The 24,789-nt window shown below is 47.3% G+C and overlaps 1 protein-coding gene across 1 annotated transcript in view; it reads right to left on the bottom strand.

The window, feature by feature from the left end:
- Positions 1-24,036, bottom strand: part of LOC116360560 (nuclear respiratory factor 1) — a 32,102-nt gene extending 8,066 nt beyond the window's left edge. Inside the window, 9 exon segments of the mRNA XM_031815357.1 lie at positions 2,354-2,478; positions 7,651-7,808; positions 8,139-8,189; positions 9,765-9,845; positions 10,284-10,382; positions 11,067-11,270; positions 14,043-14,201; positions 23,915-23,988; positions 23,991-24,036. Coding sequence (XP_031671217.1) covers positions 2,354-2,478; positions 7,651-7,808; positions 8,139-8,189; positions 9,765-9,845; positions 10,284-10,382; positions 11,067-11,270; positions 14,043-14,201; positions 23,915-23,988; positions 23,991-24,036 — 997 coding nt within the window.
- Positions 24,037-24,789: the final 753 nt, after the last annotated feature.

Below are 24,789 nucleotides of genomic sequence, written 5' to 3'. Positions count from 1 at the left end.
AGCCTTGTTGAAAACCTACAGCCTTGTTGAAAACCTACAGCCTTGTTGAAAACCTACAGCCTTGTTGAAAACCTACAGCCTTGTTGAAAACCTACACCTACACTTATCCAGTGCAACTTACTGTTGCATTTATCTTCAGATAGCTAGGTGAGACAACCACATATCACAGTAAGTACATTTTCCATCAATGAAGTAGTTATCAGCAAAGTCAGAGCTAGAAAGGGGGGGTGTCAGTGTGAGTTCCTGAAAGCATTATTATTATTTTATGTTAGGGGTGCGTTGTAATGTTAGGGGAGCGTTGTAATGTTAGGGGAGCGTTGTAATGCTAGGGGAGCGTTGTAATGTTAGGGGAGCGTTGTAATGTTAGGAGAGCGTTGTAATGCTAGGGGAGCGTTGTAATGTTAGGAGAGCGTTGTAATGTTAGGGGAGCGTTGTAATGTTAGGAGAGCGTTGTAATGTTAGGAGAGCGTTGTAATGCTAGGGGAGCGTTGTAATGTTAGGGGAGCGTTGTAATGCTAGGGGAGCGTTGTAATGTTAGGGGAGCGTTGTAATGCTAGGGGAGCGTTGTAATGTTAGGGGAGCGTTGTAATGTTAGGGGAGCGTTGTAATGTTAGGAGAGCGTTGTAATGCTAGGGGAGCGTTGTAATGCTAGGAGAGCGTTGTAATGTTAGGGGAGCGTTGTAATGTTAGGGGAGCGTTGTAATGCTAGGGGAGCGTTGTATGTTAGGGGAGCGTTGTAATGTTAGGGGAGCGTTGTAATGTTAGGGGAGCGTTGTAATGTTAGGGGAGCGTTGTAATGTTAGGGGAGCGTTGTAATGCTAGGGGAGCGTTGTAATGCTAGGGGAGCGTTGTAATGCTAGGGGAGCGTTGTAATGCTAGGGGAGCGTTGTAATGTTAGGGGAGCGTTGTAATGCTAGGGGAGCGTTGTAATGCTAGGGGAGCGTTGTAATGCTAGGGGAGCGTTGTAATGTTAGGGGAGCGTTGTAATGTTAGGGGAGCGTTGTAATGCTAGGGGAGCGTTGTAATGCTAGGGGAGCGTTGTAATGTTAGGGGAGCGTTGTAATGCTAGGGGAGCGTTGTAATGCTAGGGGAGCGTTGTAATGTTAGGGGAGCGTTGTAATGTTAGGGGAGCGTTGTAATGTTAGGGGAGCGTTGTAATGTTAGGGGAGCGTTGTAATGTTAGGGGAGCGTTGTAATGTTAGGGAGCGTTGTAATGTTAGGGGAGCGTTGTAATGTTAGGGGAGCGTTGTAATGTTAGGGGAGCGTTGTAATGTTAGGGGAGCGTTGTAATGTTAGGGGAGCGTTGTAATGCTAGGGGAGCGTTGTAATGTTAGGAGAGCGTTGTAATGTTAGGGGAGCGTTGTAATGCTAGGGGAGCGTTGTAATGCTAGGGGAGCGTTGTAATGCTAGGGGAGCGTTGTAATGTTAGGGGAGCGTTGTAATGCTAGGAGAGCGTTGTAATGCTAGGGGAGCGTTGTAATGCTAGGGGAGCGTTGTAATGCTAGGGGAGCGTTGTAATGCTAGGGGAGCGTTGTAATGCTAGGGGAGCGTTGTAATGTTAGGGGAGCGTTGTAATGTTAGGGGAGCGTTGTAATGCTAGGGGAGCGTTGTAATGCTAGGGGAGCGTTGTAATGTTAGGGGAGCGTTGTAATGCTAGGGGAGCGTTGTAATGTTAGGGGAGCGTTGTAATGCTAGGGGAGCGTTGTAATGCTAGGGGAGCGTTGTAATGCTAGGGGAGCGTTGTAATGCTAGGGGAGCGTTGTAATGTTAGGGGAGCGTTGTAATGTTAGGGGAGCGTTGTAATGTTAGGGGAGCGTTGTAATGTTAGGGGAGCGTTGTAATGCTAGGGGAGCGTTGTAATGCTAGGGGAGCGTTGTAATGCTAGGGGAGCGTTGTAATGCTAGGGGAGCGTTGTAATGCTAGGGGAGCGTTGTAATGCTAGGGGAGCGTTGTAATGCTAGGAGAGCGTTGTAATGCTAGGAGAGCGTTGTAATGCTAGGGGAGCGTTGTAATGCTAGGGGAGCGTTGTAATGCTAGGGGAGCGTTGTAATGTTAGGGGAGCGTTGTAATGCTAGGGGAGCGTTGTAATGCTAGGGGAGCGTTGTAATGCTAGGGGAGCGTTGTAATGCTAGGGGAGCGTTGTAATGCTAGGGGAGCGTTGTAATGCTAGGGGAGCGTTGTAATGTTAGGGGAGCGTTGTAATGTTAGGGGAGCGTTGTAATGTTAGGGGAGCGTTGTAATGTTAGGGGTGTGTTTGAATGGTATGAGGAGTGTCAGTAGAGTATTTCACATTGATTTATACAGGTGAGTCAATTACCTGACAATAGTTGTTGAGAGGTTGTGTGGTACGTACCGCTGCCATCCTGCACTCCAGTCAGTGCCCCTACAGCAGCCGCCGTTTCCCCGGCCAGAACGATTTGACCTCCTCCCTGTAGGGTGGCCTCAGCAAGCGTCGCCACTGCATGGGCCGCAGCCTCACTGCAACACAATCACACACACCTTAGAGATAGCAAGGAGGTAAGGCGTGGCTATGTGTCCCCCCCCCTACGCATCCAAACAACGTTGACAGACTGGTGGACAATGACAATTATAGGGAGAGGGGACAACAACCCAAGCCCCAACCCTGACAGTATGGTGGTGCCAGAGGCCCAACATTAGCCTACAGTTGACTGTATGGTGGTGCCAGAGGCCCAACATTAGCCTACAGTTGACTGTATGGTGGTGCCAGAGGCTCAACATTAGCCTAAAGTTGACTATATGGTGGTGCCAGAGGCCCAACATTAGCCCACAGTTGACTGTATGGTGGTGCCAGAGGCCCAACATTAGCCTACAGTTGACTGTATGGTGGTGCCAGAGGCCCAACACTCTCACCCAAACACCCACTCCAACTCCCAACATCTGAAGGGGAGTAGGCAGCGCACCATTGCACATATTTGGCTCTGCATTGGGACACTCTTTAAAACAATACACCCCCCCAAACCGACCCCAGTGCCCCAGGGACTGCTGACAAGGAATAAGGTCATTAGAACATGGGGGGGATGGGGTCATTAGAACATGGGGGGGGGGGGGGTCATTATAAAGCATCTTTTCAGCCAAAAGATTTTGTGTGGAGGTGCTGACTAATGGCAAATAAACTACAAAAATAAAGATAGTCAAACACTCTATATATAAACTCCCAGTAATTTATTGGATAAATCACATTACTTTGGGAATCTGTCACATATTCCTCAACAGGGATACTAACTTCTAGTTCTCCTCTTCCAGCCAAACGACACAGGAAATATAATCAACACACAAGAGTTTCATCCACAATGATTCATAGAATGACTGTTTACAGCTCACATTTATAGAACAAACTAGAGATCACACTGAACAGAATTGACATCCCATTTTCTACTATTCTGTCATAATGAGAACATCCATTAAGATAAAAAGCTCTCTTTTTGAGAGAGAAAAAAACATTTTCCCTCCTCAGTGGGCACTGGGGGTCGGGAAACAGGGACGGAAGGTTCTGGCAAAGTGCCGCACTGCTCACATGAGGCAACCAGGAGGGAATAAGGGAGGGAAGGGGACTCCTGTAACAAGCCCCAATGGGAACTCCTAGACACTGGAGGAAATTACTCCAAACTACCGTAGTGTCGACGAGTGCACCGCCAGCATCTACCGTGGTGTCGACAGGTGCACCGCCAGCACCTACCGTAGTGTTAACGAGTGCACCGTCAGCATCTACCGTAGTGTTAACGAGTGCACCGCCAGCATCTACCGTAGTGTTAACGAGTGCACCGCCAGCATCTACCGTGGTGTCGACAGGTTCACCGCCAGCATCTACCGTGGTGTCGACAGGTGCACCGCCAGCATCTAGTGGTGTTAACGAGTGCACCGCCAGCATCTACCATGGTGTTGACGAGTGCACCGCCAGCATCTACCGTAGTGTTAACGAGTGCACCGTCAGCATCTACCGTAGTGTTAATGAGTGCACCGTCAGCATCTACCGTAGTGTTAACGAGTGCACCGCCAGCATCTACCGTGTGCACCGCCAGCATCTACCGTAGTGTTAACGAGTGCACCGTCAGCATCTACCATGTGCACCGCCAGCATCTACCGTAGTGTTAACGAGTGCACTGCCAGCATCTACCGTAGTGTTAACGAGTGCACCGCCAGCATCTACCGTAGTGTTGACGAGTGCACCGCCAGCATCTACCGTAGTGTTGACGAGTGCACCGCCAGCATCTACCGTAGTGTTAACGAGTGCACCGCCAGCATCTACCGTAGTGTTGACGAGTGCACCGCCAGCATCTACTGTGGTGTTGACGAGTGCACCGCCAGCATCTTCACACTTAGTTACAAAAAAGCAAATGACTTTAAACCAGTTTTTAGCCGTTTTACTGTTTAGCTCACAAAACACCCGTTACCCCACTTTTGTGAAAAGCGCAATCTCATTCAGCAGTGGTTTCCTGAGTAATAAATGTAGTGGCTGATTAGGTTGGTTATCAACCACTTAAAACCCCCAGAAACCAGGCGAGGCAGTTGAGTACAAAGGTAACGGCTAATTAATTAACTAAAATTAAACACTGAAATGGGAGGAAAAAGCAGCTGACCCCATGTCCCTATGGGACCCTTAGTTTCCTGCTCCAACTGTCCCCTCTTTCTGACATCACAGGTGTTATAGAACTACCTATGCAATTAGAGACTATGGGAATAACACTCTTCAGCCTAGTTGCCTGCCCTCCCTTGTTACGGCCCAGACCCCAGGGCCTTGTGTCAGCGCTTGCTGATATGAATACACCTAGATGCACTTTATTCACGCTGTAAGATGCCTCATTGCTAATGTAAGCACTGTCCTTAAAAAGGTCCACGGCAGCTGTTTTTATCTCAATATCAAATCATTTCTGGGTAGCAAATAAGTACCTTACATGATTGTTTTCAATTAAAACGGTTTAAACTAAAATAGCTTCTTAATAAAGGGCAATTTCTCAAGCAAGAACTTTGCTAGGACTGTCAGAGTGGCCTGAGTGGGGAGGGGAAAATGTTAATCTAGCTGTTATTGGCAGATGTTTGGAACTCTTTCTTATTGGTCTAATTTACCGCATGGTGAAATTTCAGGCGGTGTTTTCAAAACAGCTCTAACACTAAAATGTCATTATCATCATTTATACAATTTCACAGTATTATTCCAACCTCAGTTTAAATACATAAAACACAGGAAATCACCAGTTTGACTGCCCTGGGCTGGGCCTTTAACCGTCAGTTTGACCGCCCTGGGCTGGGCCTTTAACCGTCAGTTTGACTGCCCTGGACTGGGCCTTTAACCGTCAGTTTGACTGCCCTGGGCTGGGCCTTTAACCGTCAGTTTGACTGCCCTGGGCTGGGCCTTTAACCGTCAGTTTGACCGCCCTGGGCTGGGCCTTTAACCGTCAGTTTGACTGCCCTGGACTGGGCCTTTAACCGTCAGTTTGACTGCCCTGGGCTGGGCCTTTAACCGTCAGTTTGACTGCCCTGGGCTGGGCCTTTAACCACCAGTTTGACTGCCCTGGGCTGGGCCTTTAACCACCAGTTTGACCGCCCTGGGCTGGGCCTTTAACCACCCGTTTGACCGCCCTGGGCTGGGCCTTTAACCGTCAGTTTGACTGCCCTGGGCTGGGCCTTTAACCGTCAGTTTGACTGCCCTGGGCTGGGCCTTTAACCACCAGTTTGACTGCCCTGGGCTGGGCCTTTAACCACCAGTTTGACTGCCCTGGGCTGGGCCTTTAACCGTCAGTTTGACTGCCCTGGGCTGGGCCTTTAACCGTCAGTTTGACTGCCCTGGACTGGGCCTTTAACCGTCAGTTTGACTGCCCTGGGCTGGGCCTTTAACCGTCAGTTTGACTGCCCTGGGCTGGGCCTTTAACCACCAGTTTGACTGCCCTGGGCTGGGCCTTTAACCACCAGTTTGACTGCCCTGGGCTGGGCCTTTAACCGTCAGTTTGACTGCCCTGGGCTGGGCCTTTAACCGTCAGTTTGACCGCCCTGGGCTGGGCCTTTAACCGTCAGTTTGACTGCCCTAGGCTGGGCCTTTAACCACCAGTTTGACCGCCCTGGGCTGGGCCTTTAACCACCAGTTTGACCGCCCTGGGCTGGGCCTTTAACCGTCAGTTTGACTGCCCTGGGCTGGGCCTTTAACCGTCAGTTTGACCGCCCTGGGCTGGGCCTTTAACCGTCAGTTTGACTGCCCTGGGCTGGGCCTTTAACCACCAGTTTGACCGCCCTGGGCTGGGCCTTTAACCACCAGTTTGACCGCCCTGGGCTGGGCCTTTAACCGTCAGTTTGACCGCCCTGGGCTGGGCCTTTAACCACCCGTTTGACCGCCCTGGGCTGGGCCTTTAACCGTCAGTTTGACTGCCCTGGGCTGGGCCTTTAACCATCAGTTTGACTGCCCTGGGCTGGGCCTTTAACCGTCAGTTTGACTGCCCTGGGCTGGGCCTTTAACCGTCAGTTTGACTGCCCTGGGCTGGGCTGGGCCTTTAACTGCCCTGGGCTGGGCCTTTAACCATCATTGGGGGACATGCTAAACTGACTCCACACCCTTGTACCAGCATCCTGCATTAAGCTCACAGAGAGCCCCTCCCCCAAGCAGTGCAGCAGGAGATGTAATTCTGTAAACAACGTGCACAATGCACACATTTCAATCTCAAAATGTTTCTGCAGGTTTCATTCAGTTTGGATGTTTTTAGATTGACACAGTGTTACGTAATGACATTCTGTAACAACATTATACCATAGTTACAGAGTTTATATTTGATTTAACATTTAAATATACAGTTTAGTCTCACTGACATCAAATCTATTTCACAAGAGAAACCTGTTAGAGATGGCAGCAGTCACTGAGGACTGTCAGTAGCTAAAATGATACACATTGAGGACTGTCAGTAGCTCTTGGGTAAAACAAATGTATTGACAAAGGAAGGCCGCTGTCCTGCAGTCCTTGCCAGTGAGTATCTTTACTCTCAGTATTCAGCTAATGGGTCCACAGCCCACGGGTCACCTGACCAACAGGGCTCTGCCTCGTCCTATCAGAAGGTCCGTGTGAAGTTGTGCATTACGTCATGCAGCCAGGCCCAGTTGGTCACATTTTTGACTGCATTAGGCCTTTAAGTAAACATGGATGGGTCATCCAATGGCTGTGGTATCTGTGTGTTGTCATTATGAAGGCTGGTCCTCTCAATAGTCACCTACTCCCAGACTCCCAGACCCTGATTGTCCACAATGCTGTTGAGTTGTACATTTTCTTCACTTGGCTGGATGACCCTGCTTGTCCCTTTAGACCAACCCCCTAGAACACGCCCTACCCGTTAAGTGCCATGGTGACAGTGTGCCCTAATGAACACTCCCTACCCGTTAAGTACCATGGTGACAGTGTGCCCTAATGAACACTCCCTACCCGTTAAGTGCCATGGTGACAGTGTGCCCTAATGAACACTCCCTACCCGTTAAGTGCTATGGTGACAGTGTGCCCTAATGAACACTCCCTACCCAATTAAATGCCATGGTGACAGTGTGCCCTAATGAACACTCCCTACCCAATTAAATGCCATGGTGACAGTGTGCCCTAATGAACACTCCCTACCCAATTAAATGCCATGGTGACAGTGTGCCCTAATGTACACGCCCTACCCGTTAAGTGCCATGGTGACGGTGGCTCCCTGCTGCATCTCCTGGGAGGCGGCGACAGCGGCCTCAGCGAGGGACGCGACCGCCTGATTGGCCTCGGACGCCTGTGTGGTCTGTATGGTCATCTCCCCACCCTGCAGAGTCGCCCAGTTCTGCTCAACCTGGCCAGTAAGGAGGGATGGAGGGGGAAGGAGGAAGAAAGAGAGAGAGGGAGGGATGGAGGGGGAGAGAGAGGGAGGGAAATAGAAGGAAGAGGGTAAGAGGGAGAGAAAAAAGATAAGAGGTGGAGAGGGGGGGTGAGAGCAAGTGAGAGATGGAGAGAGGAAGTCGTAAGAGAGATGGAGAGAGTAAGAGAGGGGGAAAGTGACAGAGAGAGGCAGAGTTAGGGTGTTTCTACACCACGACAAACAAAAACGAATATGATTGTGATCCTTCGACAAACATTTGTCGTAGTCAATGAACATAAAATGTGAAGTAGATCTGCCGCTTACAATAAACTGTGGCGACACCTCCATCGGTAACGTGCGACACACCGACATATTCTGGTGAAGAGTAGAGAGAACTTGCTATTCAGCAATGATATTGAAACAGAGTATGAAGTTGCATTTCAGGGATACAGAACAGTAAACATGACATGTTCCTCAGCAAGAGATGAAGGCATAGAGATATGACAATCCTACAAATACCAGATCATGCAAATTACAATAAAAATGTTTTGTTGGCCAACATATTCAGACAACGCTTAAAAGCTTTTTCTTTTGTTGATTAAAATGATTAAAAGCTTTTTTTCCTCCCCAATTTCATGATATCCAATTGGTAGTTCATCTTGTCCCATCGCTGCAACTCCTCTATGGACCCTGGAGAGGCGAAGGTCGAGAGCCATGCGTCCTCCGAAACACGACCCCGCCAAGCCGCTCTGCTACTTGACACACTGCTCGCTTATCCCTGAAGCCAGCCACACCAAATGTGTCGGAGGAAACGCCGTACAGTTGACGACTGAAGTCAGCATGCATGCCCCCGGCCTGCCACAAGGAGTCGCTAGTGCGCTATGGGACAAGGACATCCCGGCCGTCCAAACCCTCCCTTAACCCGGGCAACGCTGGGCCAATTGTGTGCCGCCTCATGGGTCTCCTGGTCGCGGCCGGCTGCGACACAGCAATGCAGTGTTTTAAACCTCTGCGCACTCGGGAGGCCAGAACGCATAAAAGTGGAGTATTAAAAAATTGTGTTTAAAACCAAAGCCTTGTATTGATCATCTCTTGAAAATGAAATAAGACAATAAACCAATAGGATTATTTATCCATGCGTGCACATCTATGGCTAGCAGTATCGCCAGATCCCAGAGTGTCAGGTATACCACAGTGTTGCATGTTGTACAACACTTAACACAATGAAACAAAAACAAGACTGATTTCTATGGCGCTTTTTACATTAGCGCAGGGTTTTTTCTGGATCAAAAAAGGGCTTAGGTGGTGGGCGTGGCAACGGGCGCAGTCAGCCCGTAGGCGCAGATGAATTTAAAAGGCCCTCATCTTGATGGTGTACAGTATTATTTGCATTTTAAGCCAATTTCCCGCAGTTCTACACATTTCTCCATGGAGCTGAGATCATTTTCAGGAGGTTTTAAAAGTTAATTTCCTGCAGTGCTCACATTTCTCCATGGAGCGGAGATCATTTTTCGGGGGGTTTTAAATGTTAATTTTCTGTAGTTCTTCATATTTCTCCATGGAGCTGAGAGAAGATATTGCAGTTTTAAAGCACATTTCCTGCAGGTCTGCCATGGTTAATGCGGTGTTATTCTGCTCAAACATAATAACCAAATCAATACTGCTAAATTTATTGTTTTTACTTTGATTGTTAGTTCTCAAAGATCATATTCTAATATATATCTATATATATATATATATATATCTATTGTCTTTCCTACATCCGTTATATCTGTCATTTAAGTTTACACTGAAGTGTTTTCCATCCCGAAAATCTATAAAAAATAAAAACGGTTTTCTCCCTCACTGTATGGACATAGGTGACCCGATAAAACGTTTAGGTGGCCCGCCCAAGGATTTCAATGGCAGAAAAATCCCTGTCAGCGCTTTAAATAGTAAGGGGGAAATCACCTCATCCATGACCAATGTGTAGAACCCACCTGGGTGTGGTCTGGACTGCCCCTTTGCGCCAGAAAGCTCACCACACATCAACTATTGCCGAGGAGAGGTGAGGAATGATATATGCCAATTAGGAATCAGGAGATGGTTAACATTTGCATCTCAAAAAGAGGAAACGCTGTCCGCACACTGCAGAAAAACGACCTTCAGGCTTTAAACGCCATCAAAATCGTTTAGTATTTATTTATTCTAAAAGTGATAAGGTATAAAGGGGCATATTGCCTAAAAGTGTGTAATGGAGCCAGTTAGAGAAACCTTTCAGCTACACACTATGTTCACTACTCTGGAGACTTAACATCTAACACTCCTCACAGAATAGTAGTAACACACCTCACACACAGGAGGGACTGCCATTACAACCGCATACAGTCATCAGATAGGAGAATCAGGTGTCTCTACAAGTGTGTGTATTTGTAAGTGTGTGTGTGTGTTTGTGTTCTGAGAGACTGATGAGGTGTGTGGTGTGTGTACCTCTCCGTCGTTCACAGTGTAGTTGACCTGGGCCACGGTCACTGTGCCTGGCAGCTCCGAGGCATCGGCCAGAGTGGCCACCGTCTGCCCTGTGCCCACCTGAGGGGCAGAGAGAGAGCGAGAGAGCGAGAGAGGAGTGGGGAAAGGGAGATTACAATGGGCAGCCTGGCTTGAGTACAAAACAGCCAAATCCTTCCCATGGATTATCCCTCCAAATCATCATCCAGGGCATCTTTTAATCACTGCCTAGAGAGGGCGAGGCCCCGCGGCCCGCCTATAGAGGGCGAGGCCCCGCGGCCCGCCGAGAGAAGGGGAGGCCCCGCCGGCCCGCCTAGAGAAGGGGAGGCCCCGCCGGCCCGCCTAGAGAGGGCGAGGCCCCGCGGCCCATCTAGAGAGGGGGAGGACTGCGCCATCTGGATCCTTAGTAGAGTTGCAAAATTCAGGAAACACACCCAAAGTTCCCAGGTCTTTCCAAAATCCCAGTTGGAGGACTCCCAGGTTGGTAAGTCCCTCCCAGCTTATTCCCTTCTGATTCAGGGAATCCTCCAATCGGGATTTCTGAAAAATCTGGGAACTTTGCGAACGTTCCCGGAATGTTGGGACCCTAATCTTGACTTGGAGTAGGGTTAAGTTGGCCCTAGACGCTGATCTTGGGTCAGTTTAGCATTTCCCCACAAAAAAATAAGCTGATCTTAGATCTGTTCCTAGGGGAAACTTTACCCCGGAGCTTGACCAAATATTGGTTAAGGTAGATCCTAGATCTGTACCTATGGGAAACCTGACCTGTATGAGGGAGACGGTGCCGTCGGGGTTGCTGATGGTCTGCACCACGGTCTGTGAGGGCACCAGGTGGGTGATGCTGTGGGTGGCTGTCGTCATGGCCGTGTGCTGTGGCACCTGGTCCTCAAAGGCGTACAGCAGGTCCTCGCGTCCATGCTGCTTGTAGCAGTTCTTCACAATGGTCCGCAGCGCCTGCGTCCACGACACCTAGCAAGGGGCACCACAACAAAACGACATGTTATACAAGGGGACTGGTACAAATGGGTTTCAAGAGTATAGGAAACACAAACCAGACAGATTTACGATACAGTTCACTGTCGTTTAACTTTACTAATTGATATAGTGGAGTGAAACGGAGCTGAATTCAGTCTGGGCTTTAGTTGCAATACTTAAGTAATTTCCTTGCAATGATATTCTGATGGTATACTTTTTTGTATATTGTTGTCTTTTATGTAAAAAAGTAACTCACGAAACAAAATGTACATTTGTATTCATTGATACCTATGCTTCATAACTAAACATATTTTAAACAGTAAAGAAGTCATTTCCACATAACTTATAGTTGGATTGTCCCTGGTAGAACTCTGTCCCACCAAGTTATTATAGTTGGATTGTCCCTGGTAGAACTCTGTCCCACCAAGTTATTATAGTTGGATTGTCCCTGGTAGAACTCTGTCCCAAGTTATTATAGTTGGATTGTCCCTGGTAGAACTCTGTCCCACCAAGTTATTATAGTTGGATTGTCCCTGGTAGAACTCTGTCCCACCAAGTTATTATAGTTGGATTGTCCCTGGTAGAACTCTGTCCCATGTTATTATAGTTGGATTGTCCCTGGTAGAACTCTGTCCCACCAAGTTATTATAGCTGGATTGTCCCTGGTAGAACTCTGTCCCACCATGTTATTATAGTTGGATTGTCCCTGGTAGAACTCTGTCCCACCAAGTTATTATAGTTGGATTGTCCCTGGTAGAACTCTGTCCCATGTTATTATAGCTGGATTGTCCCTGGTAGAACTCTGTCCCACCAAGTTATTATAGTTGGATTGTCCCTGGTAGAACTCTGTCCCATGTTATTATAGCTGGATTGTCCCTGGTAGAACTCTGTCCCACCAAGTTATTATAGTTGGATTGTCCCTGGTAGAACTCTGTCCCACCAAGTTATTATAGTTGGATTGTCCCTGGTAGAACTCTGTCCCACCAAGTTATTATAGTTGGATTGTCCCTGGTAGAACTCTGTCCCATGTTATTATAGCTGGATTGTCCCTGGTAGAACTCTGTCCCACCAAGTTATTATAGTTGGATTGTCCCTGGTAGAACTCTGTCCCATGTTATTATAGCTGGATTGTCCCTGGTAGAACTCTGTCCCACCAAGTTATTATAGTTGGATTGTCCCTGGTAGAACTCTGTCCCACCAAGTTATTATAGTTGGATTGTCCCTGGTAGAACTCTGTCCCACCAAGTTATTATAGTTGGATTGTCCCTGGTAGAACTCTGTCCCACCAAGTTATTATAGCTGGATTGTCCCTGGTAGAACTCTGTCCCACCAAGTTATTATAGCTGGATTGTCCCTGGTAGAACTCTGTCCCACCAAGTTATTATAGCTGGATTGTCCCTGGTAGAACTCTGTCCTAAGTTATTATAGTTGGATTGTCCCTGGTAGAACTCTGTCCCATGTTATTATAGTTGGATTGTCCCTGGTAGAACTCTGTCCCACCAAGTTATTATAGTTGGATTGTCCCTGGTAGAACTCTGTCCCACCAAGTTATTATAGTTGGATTGTCCCTGGTAGAACTCTGTCCCATGTTATTATAGTTGGATTGTCCCTGGTAGAACTCTGTCCCACCAAGTTATTATAGCTGGATTGTCCCTGGTAGAACTCTGTCCCATGTTATTATAGCTGGATTGTCCCTGGTAGAACTCTGTCCCACCAAGTTATTATAGTTGGATTGTCCCTGGTAGAACTCTGTCCCACCAAGTTATTATAGTTGGATTGTCCCTGGTAGAACTCTGTCCCACCATGTTATTATAGTTGGATTGTCCCTGGTAGAACTCTGTCCCACCAAGTTATTATAGTTGGATTGTCCCTGGTAGAACTCTGTCCCATGTTATTATAGTTGGATTGTCCCTGGTAGAACTCTGTCCCACCAAGTTATTATAGCTGGATTGTCCCTGGTAGAACTCTGTCCCATGTTATTATAGCTGGATTGTCCCTGGTAGAACTCTGTCCCACCAAGTTATTATAGTTGGATTGTCCCTGGTAGAACTCTGTCCCACCATGTTATTATAGTTGGATTGTCCCTGGTAGAACTCTGTCCCACCATGTTATTATAGTTGGATTGTCCCTGGTAGAACTCTGTCCCACCATGTTATTATAGTTGGATTGTCCCTGGTAGAACTCTGTCCCATGTTATTATAGTTGGATTGTCCCTGGTAGAACTCTGTCCCATGTTATTATAGTTGGATTGTCCCTGGTAGAACTCTGTCCCACCATGTTATTATAGTTGGATTGTCCCTGGTAGAACTCTGTCCCACCATGTTATTATAGCTGGATTGTCCCTGGTAGAACTCTGTCCCAAGTTATTATAGTTGGATTGTCCCTGGTAGAACTCTGTCCCAAGTTATTATAGTTGGATTGTCCCTGGTAGAACTCTGTCCCACCAAGTTATTATAGTTGGATTGTCCCTGGTAGAACTCTGTCCCACCAAGTTATTATAGTTGGATTGTCCCTGGTAGAACTCTGTCCCACCAAGTTATTATTCTCTAACCGTCTCCACTCAAAGACCCTTTAACCTCCACAACGTCCTACCTCTCTACCATATTCAACATTGTAATGATACCAGGGAGTCAATCCTCCTACCTCTCTATCATATTCAACATTGTAATGATACCAGGGAGTCAATCCTCCTACCTCTCTATCATATTGAACATTGTAATGATACCAGGGAGTCAATTCACAGGGAAAGTGTGTTTTCAACCTCACCCTCTGTTTCTGTTCCTCAGTGCGCACGTCGCTGCGCACGTTGGCCCAGGGGATGTCCTCTGGCCACCAGATGGGCTTGCAGCTCTCCTTGCCCCAGCCAGGCTTGCCCCTGCCCGTCGAATACTTCAACATCTCTGGGATGAACGCTCGCAGCTGGGCCTGACCAGAGGAAACAAGATACGGGGGTGAGTGGTACACACACACACACACACACACACACACACACACACGTGCCTTTGACTAGGGGGAGGAAAGAGGTACTGATTACCTACCTGCAGCTTGCTGAGGTGGACTGGGCCCAGAAATAGGATTTCTAAAAAGGAGACCACACTGCACTGAGGTCTATCTACAGGCCAGTCTACGACTGAGGCTCCAGTCTGCCTCCCTGACTGATGAACTAACACAATCTTGGCCTAATGGCTCTGAACTTGGGTGGCACTAGATGGAAGAAAACAGACTGAAACCTGGAGAGACCACCTGGACTGCGTTCTTTTGTTTTCCGCTGAAAAACATTTTACAACTTTTCTCTGTTGCCTGCCCAAATGAACAAACCCCTGTTCTGGGCAGAAAACCTGAACCGCCTCAATAGTTGACACTGTAGTCTCCATCAGCTGTAGTATAACAAATGACAACATCCAGATAAACACACCCATTTTGCGCTGGCCAGATTAACCACAGTTCAATAACATGTTAACAGACTGCTGTAGACACCAGAGGAGATTCAGTGAGATTAACATGTTAACAGACTGCTGTAGACACCAGAGGAGATTCAGTGGTAGTTTTAAACCAGTTGTAGGTAGATGATGTTTCATTCATTCTCCCTACTTTTTAAGTGGTGTGCTGTACTCTGAACAGTTAGGATTGACGACTAACCACAATGAAGCCTGATTGCTTGGACTCTATATTTTACCTCTTGGGGATGTTATTCGAAAACATAATGTAAACTTTCACTGCTATGCGGATGACACACAGCTGTACATTTCAATGAAACATGGTGAAGCCCCAAAACTGCCCTCGCTAGAAGCATGTGTTTCAGACATAAGGAAGTGGATGGCTACAAACTTTCTACTATTAAACTCGGACAAAACAGAGATGCTTGTTCTAGGTCCCAAGAAACAAAGTGATCTTCTGTTGAATCTGACAATTAATCTTAATGGTTGTACAGTCGTCTCAAATAAAACTGTGAAGGACCTCGGCGTTACTCTGGACCCTGATCTCTCTTTTGAAGAACATATCAAGACCATTTCGAGGACAGCTTTTTTCCATCTACGTAACATTGCAAAAATCAGAAACTTTCTGTCCAAAAATGATGCAGAAAAATTAATCCATGCTTTTGTCACTTCTAGGTTAGACTACTGCAATGCTCTATTTTCCGGCTACCCGGATAAAGCACTAAATAAACTTCAGTTAGTGCTAAATACGGCTGCTAGAATCCTGACTAGAACCAAAAAATTTGATCATATTACTCCAGTGCTAGCCTCCCTACCCTGGCTTCCTGTCAAAGCAAGGGCTGATTTCAAGGTTTTACTGCTAACCTACAAAGCATTACATGGGCTTGCTCCTACCTATCTCTCTGATTTGGTCCTGCCGTACATACCTACACGTACGCTACGGTCACAAGACGCAGGCCTCCTAATTGTCCCTAGAATTTCTAAGCAAACAGATGGAGGCAGGGCTTTCTCCTATAGAGCTCCATTTTTATGGAACGGTCTGCCTACCCATGTCAGAGACGCAAACTCGGTCTCAACCTTTAAGTCTTTACTGAAGACTCATCTCTTCAGTGGGTCATATGATTGAGTGTAGTCTGGCCCAGGAGTGGGAAGGTGAACGGAAAGGCTCTGGAGCAACGAACCGCCCTTGCTGTCTCTGCCTGGCCGGTTCCCCTCTTTCCACTGGGATTCTCTGCCTCTAACCCTATTACAGGGGCTGAGTCACTGGCTTGCTGGGGCTCTCTCATGCCGTCCCTGGAGGGGGTGCGTCACCTGAGTGGGTTGATTCACTGTTGTGGTCATCCTGTCTGGGTTGGCGCCCCCCCCCCCCTTGGGTTGTGCCGTGGCGGAGATCTTTGTGGGCTATACTCAGCCTTGTCTCAGGATGGTAAGTTGGTGGTTGAAGATATCCCTCTAGTGGTGTGGGGGCTGTGCTTTGGCAAAGTGGGTGGGGTTATATCCTTCCTGTTTGGCCCTGTCCGGGGGTGTCCTCGGATGGGGCCACAGTGTCTCCTGACCCCTCCTGTCTCAGCCTCCAGTATTTATGCTGCAGTAGTTTATGTGTCGGGGGGCTGGGGTCAGTTTGTTATATCTGGAGTACTTCTCCTGTCCTATTCGGTGTCCTGTGTGAATCTAAGTGTGCGTTCTCTAATTCTCTCCTTCTCTCTTTCTTTCTCTCTCTTGGAGGACCTGAGCCCTAGGACCATGCCCCAGGACTACCTGACATGATGACTCCTTGCTGTCCCCAGTCCACCTGGCCATGCTGCTGTTCCAGTTTCAACTGACCTGAGCCCTAGGACCATGCCCCAGGACTACCTGACATGATGACTCCTTGCTGTCCCCAGTCCACCTGGCCATGCTGCTGCTCCAGTTTCAACTTCCACCTGACTGTGCTGCTGCTCCAGTTTCAACTGTTCTGCCTTATTATTATTCGACCATGCTGGTCATTTATGAACATTTGAACATCTTGGCCATGTTCTGTTATAATCTCCACCCGGCACAGCCAGAAGAGGACTGGCCACCCCACATAGCCTGGTTCCTCTCTAGGTTTCTTCCTAGGTATTGGCCTTTCTAGGGAGTTTTTCCTAGCCACCGTGCTTCTACACCTGCATTGCTTGCTGTTTGGGGTTTTAGGCTGGGTTTCTGTACAGCACTTTGAGATATCAGCTGATGTACGAAGGGCTATATAAATAAATTTGATTTGACTCATCCAAACTATTACATAAGAGGCCTCCTCATTTATTTATTCTGATTTTCCCCCTCTCCCTGGGAGACGAAGGGGGTGGAACACACACACCCCCGCACGCCTTACCAGTCCCCTGTGCGTGTGGTATGTGTGTGTGTGTGTGTCTTCCCCAGCTGGGGTGGGTTTCGTCGCCATGTCCTCAGTGTCCCTGGTAATACTGGGGCCGGGGTAGGGATGGGGCCACTGCAGCATCTACCCACATTGACATCACTGAGTAAATTTGGCTAAAAATAGAATCACCACACAGCTATCCAGTTTGCTCTGTGTTCTGAGAGAGTAGACAAAATGGCGGTGCCTTGACTGGCTCTGGATAGTCTGAAACATGGATAGGTAACCTCTGGTGACAACATATCATACTATAAATTGTTTTTGAGAAAGCCATTTTGACCCGTCTTCGTCTCCGTCCTACTGTAGTTGCAGCCAGTGAATTAGCGTTTGGAGAAACCCTCTCAAAAACAACAGAAACACATATTTGTCAGAGTTTATAAAATGGAGACCGACAAACATTAGTAAACTAGTCTAGCAGGTAGCAACAGCTATAGTAAGCTCCCCAGTGCCTCTGTTTCTCCACCTGTAGCTGGTGAGGGGGGGGGGGGGGGTGAATTGGGGGACAGATGGCCTAATTAGTGACTGTGTGTGGCGTTAACCCCCCTCCCTTTAGTCTAATCCGGCAGGCTATCAGCCAATCAGCAGCCAGCCACTCCAAACCCAAAGAGCTGTAATTATGGGCTGGCTCACCCTGGCTGGTCTCTTGACTCACCTGCTGCTCCTAGGCTCTCCATACCACCAGCCACCAGGGCCCTCTCGTGAACTCCCCAAAACCCGCCAGATGAGCCTCTCCAGGGATAGTCAGGCTGACTCCCCTTCCCTGGTTGTCACTCAATCCCTATCCATCTTACCACCTCTTATTTGAGCCTTTCTCCTGGCACAACCATGTCTTCCACTCCACTACTATAGTTAACCTTTACATGTATACAGGTTTGTCTCATTGAGATCACCTCTTTTGAAAGAAACACCTATTCAGCAGAGTAGAAGTCGACAGACTGCATCTCCACAAAACGCACACTCTCCCGTCACTCTGGCCCCAGCCAGGTGAGTGTCCTGGGATACTGCTTTGACCTGGCTCTCCAGGTGCTCCAGAACAACCCCCCCCCCCAGTGCAAAACCTGGACACCCACAAATCACCTGGTTAGACAATCTGGACCCTCTCTAAAATTATCTGCCGCCATTGTTGCAACCCCTATTACCGGTCTGTTCAACCTCTCTTCCGTATCGTCTGAGATCCCTAAAGATTGGAAAGCTGCCGCCGTCATTCCCCTCTTCAAAGGGGGTGACACTCTAGACCCAAACTGTTACAGACCTATATCCATCCTACCTACCCTGCCTTTCTAAAGTCTTCGAAAGCCAACTTAACAAACAGATCACTGACCATTTCGAATCCCAACATACCTTCTCCGCTGTGCAATCTGGTTCCCAAGGTACTAAACGATATCATAACCGCCATCGATAAAAGACAGTACTGTGCAGCCGTCTTCATCAACCTGGCCAAGGCCTTCGACTCTGTCAATCACAGCATTCTTATTGGTAGACTCAACAGCTTTGGTTTCTCAAATGACTGCCTCGCCTGGTTCACCAACTACTTCGCAGACAGAGTTCAGTGTGTAAAATCAGAGGGCCTGTAGTCCGGCCGACTCTTTTCTCTGTATATATCAACGATGTCACTCTTGCTGCGGGTGATTCCCTGATCCACCTCTACGCAGACGACACCATTCTGTATAAATCTGGCCCTTCTTTGGACACTGTGCTAATAAACCTCCAAACGAGATTCAATGCCATACAACACTCTTTCCGTGGCCTCCAACTGCTCTTAAAACGCTAGTAAACTAAATGCATGCTTTTCAACCGTTCGCTGCCCGCCCGACTAGCATCACTACTCTGGACGGTTCTGAATATGTGGAACTCTACAAATACCTAGGTGTCTGGCTAGACTGTAAACTTTCCTTTCAGACTCATATTAAACATCAACAATACAAAATTAAATCTAGAATCGGCTTCCTATCGCGCAACAAAGCCTCCTTCACTCACGCCGCCAAACATACCCTCGTAAATCTGACTAGCCTACCGATCCTCGACGATGTCATTTACAAAATAGCCTCCAATACTCTACTCAGCAAACTGGATGCAGTCTATCACAGTGCCATCCGTTTTGTCACCAAAGCCCCAAATACCACCCACCACTGCGACCTGTATGCTCTAGTCGGCTGGCCCTCGCTACATATTCGTCGCCAGACCCACTGGCTCCAGGTCATCTATAAGTCTTTGCTAGGTAAAGCTCCGCCTTATGTCAGCTCACTGGTCACCATAACAACACCCACCCATAGCACGCACTCCAGCAGGTATATCTCACTGGTCATCCCCAAAGCCAACAGGTTTTTTCCATCTATGTAACATTGAAAAAAATCTGAAACGTTGTCCAAAAATGATGCAGAAAAACCCATGCTTTTGTTACTTCTAGGTTAGACTACTGCAATGCTCTACTTTCTGGCTACCCGGATAAAGCACTAAATAAACTTCAGTTAGTGCTAAATACGGTTGCTAGAATCCCGACTAGAACCAAACATTTTAATATTACTCCAGTGCTAGCTTCCCTACACCAGCTTCCTGTCAAGGCAAGGGCTGATTTCAAGGTTGTACTGCTAACCTACAAAGCATTACATGGGCTTGCTCCTACCTATCTTTCCGATTTGGTCCTGCCGTACATACCTACACGTACGCTAGTCACAAGACGCAGGCCTCCTAATTGTCCCTAGAATTTCTAAGCAAACAGCTGGAGGCAGGGCTTTCTCCTATAGAGCTCCATTTTTATGGAATGGTCTGCCTACCCATGGGAGAGACGCAAACTCGGTCTCAACTTTTAAGTCTTTACTGAAGACTCATCTCTTCAGTGGGTCATATGTAGTCTGGCCCAGGAGTGTGAAGGTGAACGGAAAGACTCTGGGGCAAAGAACCACCCTTGCTGTCTCTGCCTGGCCGGTTCCCCTCTTTCCACTGGGATTCTCTGCCTCTAACCCTATTACAGGGGCTGAGTCACTGGCTTACTGGTGCTCATTCATGCCGTCCCTAGGAGGGGTGCGTCACTTGAGTGGGTTGAGTCACTGATGTGATCTTCCTGTCTTGGGTTGGGCCGTGGCAGAGATCTTTGTGGGCTATACTCAGCCTTGTCTCAGGATGGTAAGTTGGTGGTTGAAGATATCCCTCTAGTGGTGTGGGGCTGTGCTTTGGCAAAGTGGGTGGGGTTATATCCTTCCTGTTTGGCCCTGTCCGGGGGTATCATCGGATGGGGGCAGTGTCTCCTGACCCCTCCTGTCTCAACCTCCAGTATTTATGCTGCAGTAGTTTGTGTCGGGGGGCTAGGGCCAGTTTGTTATATCTGGAGTACTTCTCCTGTCTTATCCGGTGTCCTGTGTGAATTTAAGTATGCTCTCTCTAATTCTCTCTTTCTCTTGGAGGACTTGAGCCCTAGGACCATGCCTCAGGACTACCTGGCATGATGACTCCTTGCTGTCCCCAGTCCACCTGGCCATGCTGCAGCTCCAGTTTCAACTGTTCTGCCTGCGGCTATGGAATCCTGACCTGTTCACCGGACGTGCTACCCTTTCCCAGACCTATTATTTGACCATGCTGGTCATTTACGAACATCTTGGCCATATTCGGTTATAATCTCCACCCGGCACAGCCAGAAGAGGACTGGTCACCCCTCATAGCCTGGTTCCTCTAGGTTTCTTCCTAGGTTTTGGCCTTTCTAGGGAGTTTTTCCTAGCCAACGTGCTTCAACACCTGCATTGCTTGCTGTTTGGGGTTTTAGGCTGGGTTTCTGTGCAGCACTTTGAGATATCAGCTGATGTACGAAGGGATATACAGTGGGGCAAAAAAGTATTTAGTCAGCCACCAATTGTGCAAGTTCTCCCACTTAAAAAGATGAGAGGCCTGTAATTTTCATCATAGGTACACTTCAACTATGACAGACAAAACGAGAATTAAAAAATCCAGAAAATCACATTGTAGGATTTTTAATGAATTTATTTGCAAATTATGGTGGAAAATAAGTATTTGGTCACCTACAAACAAGCAAGATTTCTGGCTCTCACAGACATGTAACTTCTTCTTTAAAAGAGGCTCCTCTGTCCTCCACTCGTTACCTGTATTAATGTTACCTGTTTGAACTTGTTATCAGTATAAAAGACACCTGTCCACAACCTCAAACAGTCACACTCCAAACTCCACTATGGCCAAGACCAAAGAGCTGTCAAAGGACACCAGAAACAAAATTGTAGACCTGCACCAGGCTGGGAAGACTGAATCTGCAATAGGTAAGCAGCTTGGTTTGAAGAAATCAACTGTGGGAGCAATTATTAGGAAATGGAAGACATACAAGACCACTGATAATCTCCCTCGAGCTGGGGTTCCACACAAGATCTCACCCCGTGGCGTCAAAAGGATCACAAGAACGGTGAGCAAAAATCCCAGAACCACACAGGGGGGACCTAGTGAACGGGGGGGGGGGGGGGGGCCTAGTGTCCCCCTGCTTAAGCCAGTACATGTCCAGGCCCGTCTGAAGTTTGCTAAAGAGCATTTGGATGATCCAGAAGAAGATTGGGAGAATGTCATATGGTCAGATGAAACCAAAATATAACTTTTTGGTAAGAACTCAACTTGTCGTGTTTGGAGGACAAAGAATGCTGAGTTGCATCCAAAGAACACTGAAGCATGGGGGTGGAAACATCATGCTTTGGGGCTGTTTTTCTGCAAAGGGACCAGGACGGCTGATCCGTGTGAAGGAATGAATGAGGCCATGTATCCTGAGATTGAGTGAAAACCTCCTTCCATCAGCAAGGGCATTGAAGATGAAACGTGGCTGGGTCTTTCAGCATGACAATGATCCCAAACACACCGCCCCGGGCAACGAAGGAGTGGCTTCGTAAGAAGCATTTCAAGGGCCTGAAGTGGCCTAGCCAGTCTCCAGATCTCAACCCCATAGAAAATCTTTGGAGGGAGTTGAAAGTCTGTGTTGCCCAGCAACAGCCCCAAAACATCACTGCTCTAGAGGAGATCTGCATGGAGGAATGGGCCAAAATACCAGCAATAGTGTGTGAAAACCTTGTGAAGACTTACAGAAAACATTTGACCCCTGTCATTGCCAACAAAGGGTATATAAACAAAGTATTGAGATAAACTTTTGTATGTGACCAAATACTCATTTTCCACCATAATTTGCAAATCAATTCATAAAAAATCCTACAATGTGATTTTCTGGATTTTTTTCTTCTCATTTTATCTGTCATAGTTGAAGTGTACCTATGATGAAAATTACAGGCCTCTCACCTTTTTAAGTGGGAGAACTTGCACAATTGGTGGCTGACAATACTTTTTTGCCCCACTGTATATACATTTGATTTGATCACCTCCTTTGGCCGACCATTCCTTCCATTTCTCTGCTGCCAATGACTGGAACGAATCGCAAAAATTGGAGACTGATACTTCCCTCACTAACTTTAAACATCAGCTAACCGATTGCTGCAGCTGTACATAGCCCATCTGTAATTAGCCCATCCAATCTACCTACCTCATCCCCATATTGTTTTTATTTACTTTTCTGCTCTTTTGCATACCAGTATTTCTACTTGCACATCTATCACTCCAGTGTTAATTTGCTAAACTGTCATTACTTCGCTACTATGGCCTATTTATTGCCTACCTCCTCACGCCATTTGCACACACTGTATAGACTATTTTCCTCCCATTTCTTTCTCCATTGGGTTATTGACTGTACGCTTGTTAATTCCATGTGTAACTCTGTGTTGTTTGTGTCGCACTGCTTTGCTTTATCTTGGCCAGGTCGCAGTTGTAAATGAGAACTTGTTCTCAACTGGCCAACCTGGTTAAATAAAAAAATAAAACCACCTTCCGTAACCCCAGTGTCAACCAGCTTTGGCAGAGTGAAGGCAGGCAACAGATCCTCCTCCCCTCAACTCATAAAAAAACACACAAAAACAACAACCATCGAGATTCTTCCTGGTTCTATAACGCCTGCCCCAGAGGAGACAGGATTGGCCGCTCCTCTCCCTGTGGGCCCTGTGATTGGCTGTTTCTATCCCTGCGGGCTCAGTGATTGGCTGCGTCCGTCCCCTCGTCCTGGGGTAGTGTCTCTTGAGGGCAATGTATGGTACCAAGTCTCTGATGATGACGATCCAATGACTGTGTCAGCAGTGAAGTAAACAAGCCAGCGCCACTTGGGATGATGACTACTCTGTGAGCCATCTCTGGGCTGTGTTCATTAGGGCACAGCGAAGCAAAACACTTTGGAATGGAAAAACAAAAATGAGTGCCTCTTACTTTTTGGATATGTTCAGATAGCACTCCCTGTTTCAGTCCGCTTCGTGCCTACAGAACAGAACTCTGAATGCTGTGTCCTGGTCCACACTACTTTCTCTCACATACTGGACTGGCACCACACCCTGATAGCCCAATGGAGGATATCTGCCTCTTAAACGGGCAATATCGGAAAGCCTTGTTTGGCTCATTGTGGATTCCAAATCTGTCTCATGAAACATTAGATTACAAAATAGAATCAAATAGGATCTATAGTTCTAACGAGCAACTCATGCTGGAGAAACTAGTGGCAACTATCATCATGAGAACAGGTGAAAACCTTGACGAAATTGACCTAAAAGGGGCATTTCGACCTTGAAGCACGTCATTTTCTAGCGTAAGCCAACCGCATGAAACCATAGTCTGAGCGGTGAAGGATTTATAACCAACTGGCTCCATCTGCTGGCCAGACGAGGGTTCTCACCTCACCATAAACATTAATAAATATAGCTGTGTGTGTCAAGTGTATCATCTCTCTATGGGCTCACCTGTGTCATCTTGTCCACAGAGACAGGGATGCCGTCAATGGTGAGGGGGGGCAGCTCGGAGGTTAGTTCCCCCCAGGGGGTGCGTGCTCGGCCAGGGCATTCTCCAGGTCCTCCAGGATCATGCCCTTGTACTTCCTCACCTGCAGGGAGAAGGAGGAGGGGGGTAGGAAAGCATGGGTTAGTGGACGACCCAGAGCAGGGGGCAAAGGTCAAGGGAAGATTATCCCTAACCTTGTAAAAGCAGTCTGAGAACCAAACGTTGTGACATAGTGAAAATTGCAGGATAGGGCTGGGCAATATGGACTAAACCTCATATCCTGACATAGGTCAATTCATATCCCGATAACGATAGATATCACGATATAGCACATTTTCTGTCAATTCAATGAATAAATAGTTGATATAAATGACCACACGTAAAGGCCCATTTCTTATTACATTTTGAATTAAACTCAAAAAATAAAAGGTACTTACTCATATTTGATTATTTTTTATTTAGAACCTTCGTGCAAATTTCAATTAGCATGAAACAAAATAAAATATTAATTTAATGTTTAAAACAACAACAAAAAGGTCAATAGAAAACACTTCAACTATAGTTGCAAACAAAATAAATACAGGCCTAAAATATAGGCAGTCATTGAAAATAAGAATTTGTTCTCAACTGACTTGCAGCCTTTTTAAATAAAAGTTATAAATAAATTAATAAAAAACATATCAATTTGCATTTGGTACCTTGGGTCAAACTCACGAAACGCCTGTTTCTGGACCGTGTATTGGGGCCATGTCTTTGCAGATGTAAGTTGTAACAGCAGCTGTTATATTCCTTCCATCTTCGTGATTCTTTGCCATATGCTGTGCCGCGGGCAAAAGCA

The sequence above is a fragment of the Oncorhynchus kisutch genome, unplaced genomic scaffold, assembly GCF_002021735.2.
Source record: "Oncorhynchus kisutch isolate 150728-3 unplaced genomic scaffold, Okis_V2 Okis09a-Okis19a_hom, whole genome shotgun sequence".
Lineage (NCBI taxonomy): Eukaryota > Metazoa > Chordata > Actinopteri > Salmoniformes > Salmonidae > Oncorhynchus > Oncorhynchus kisutch.
Note: the sequence above shows the minus strand (reverse complement) of the source record. Positions and strands in the feature narration are given on the sequence as shown.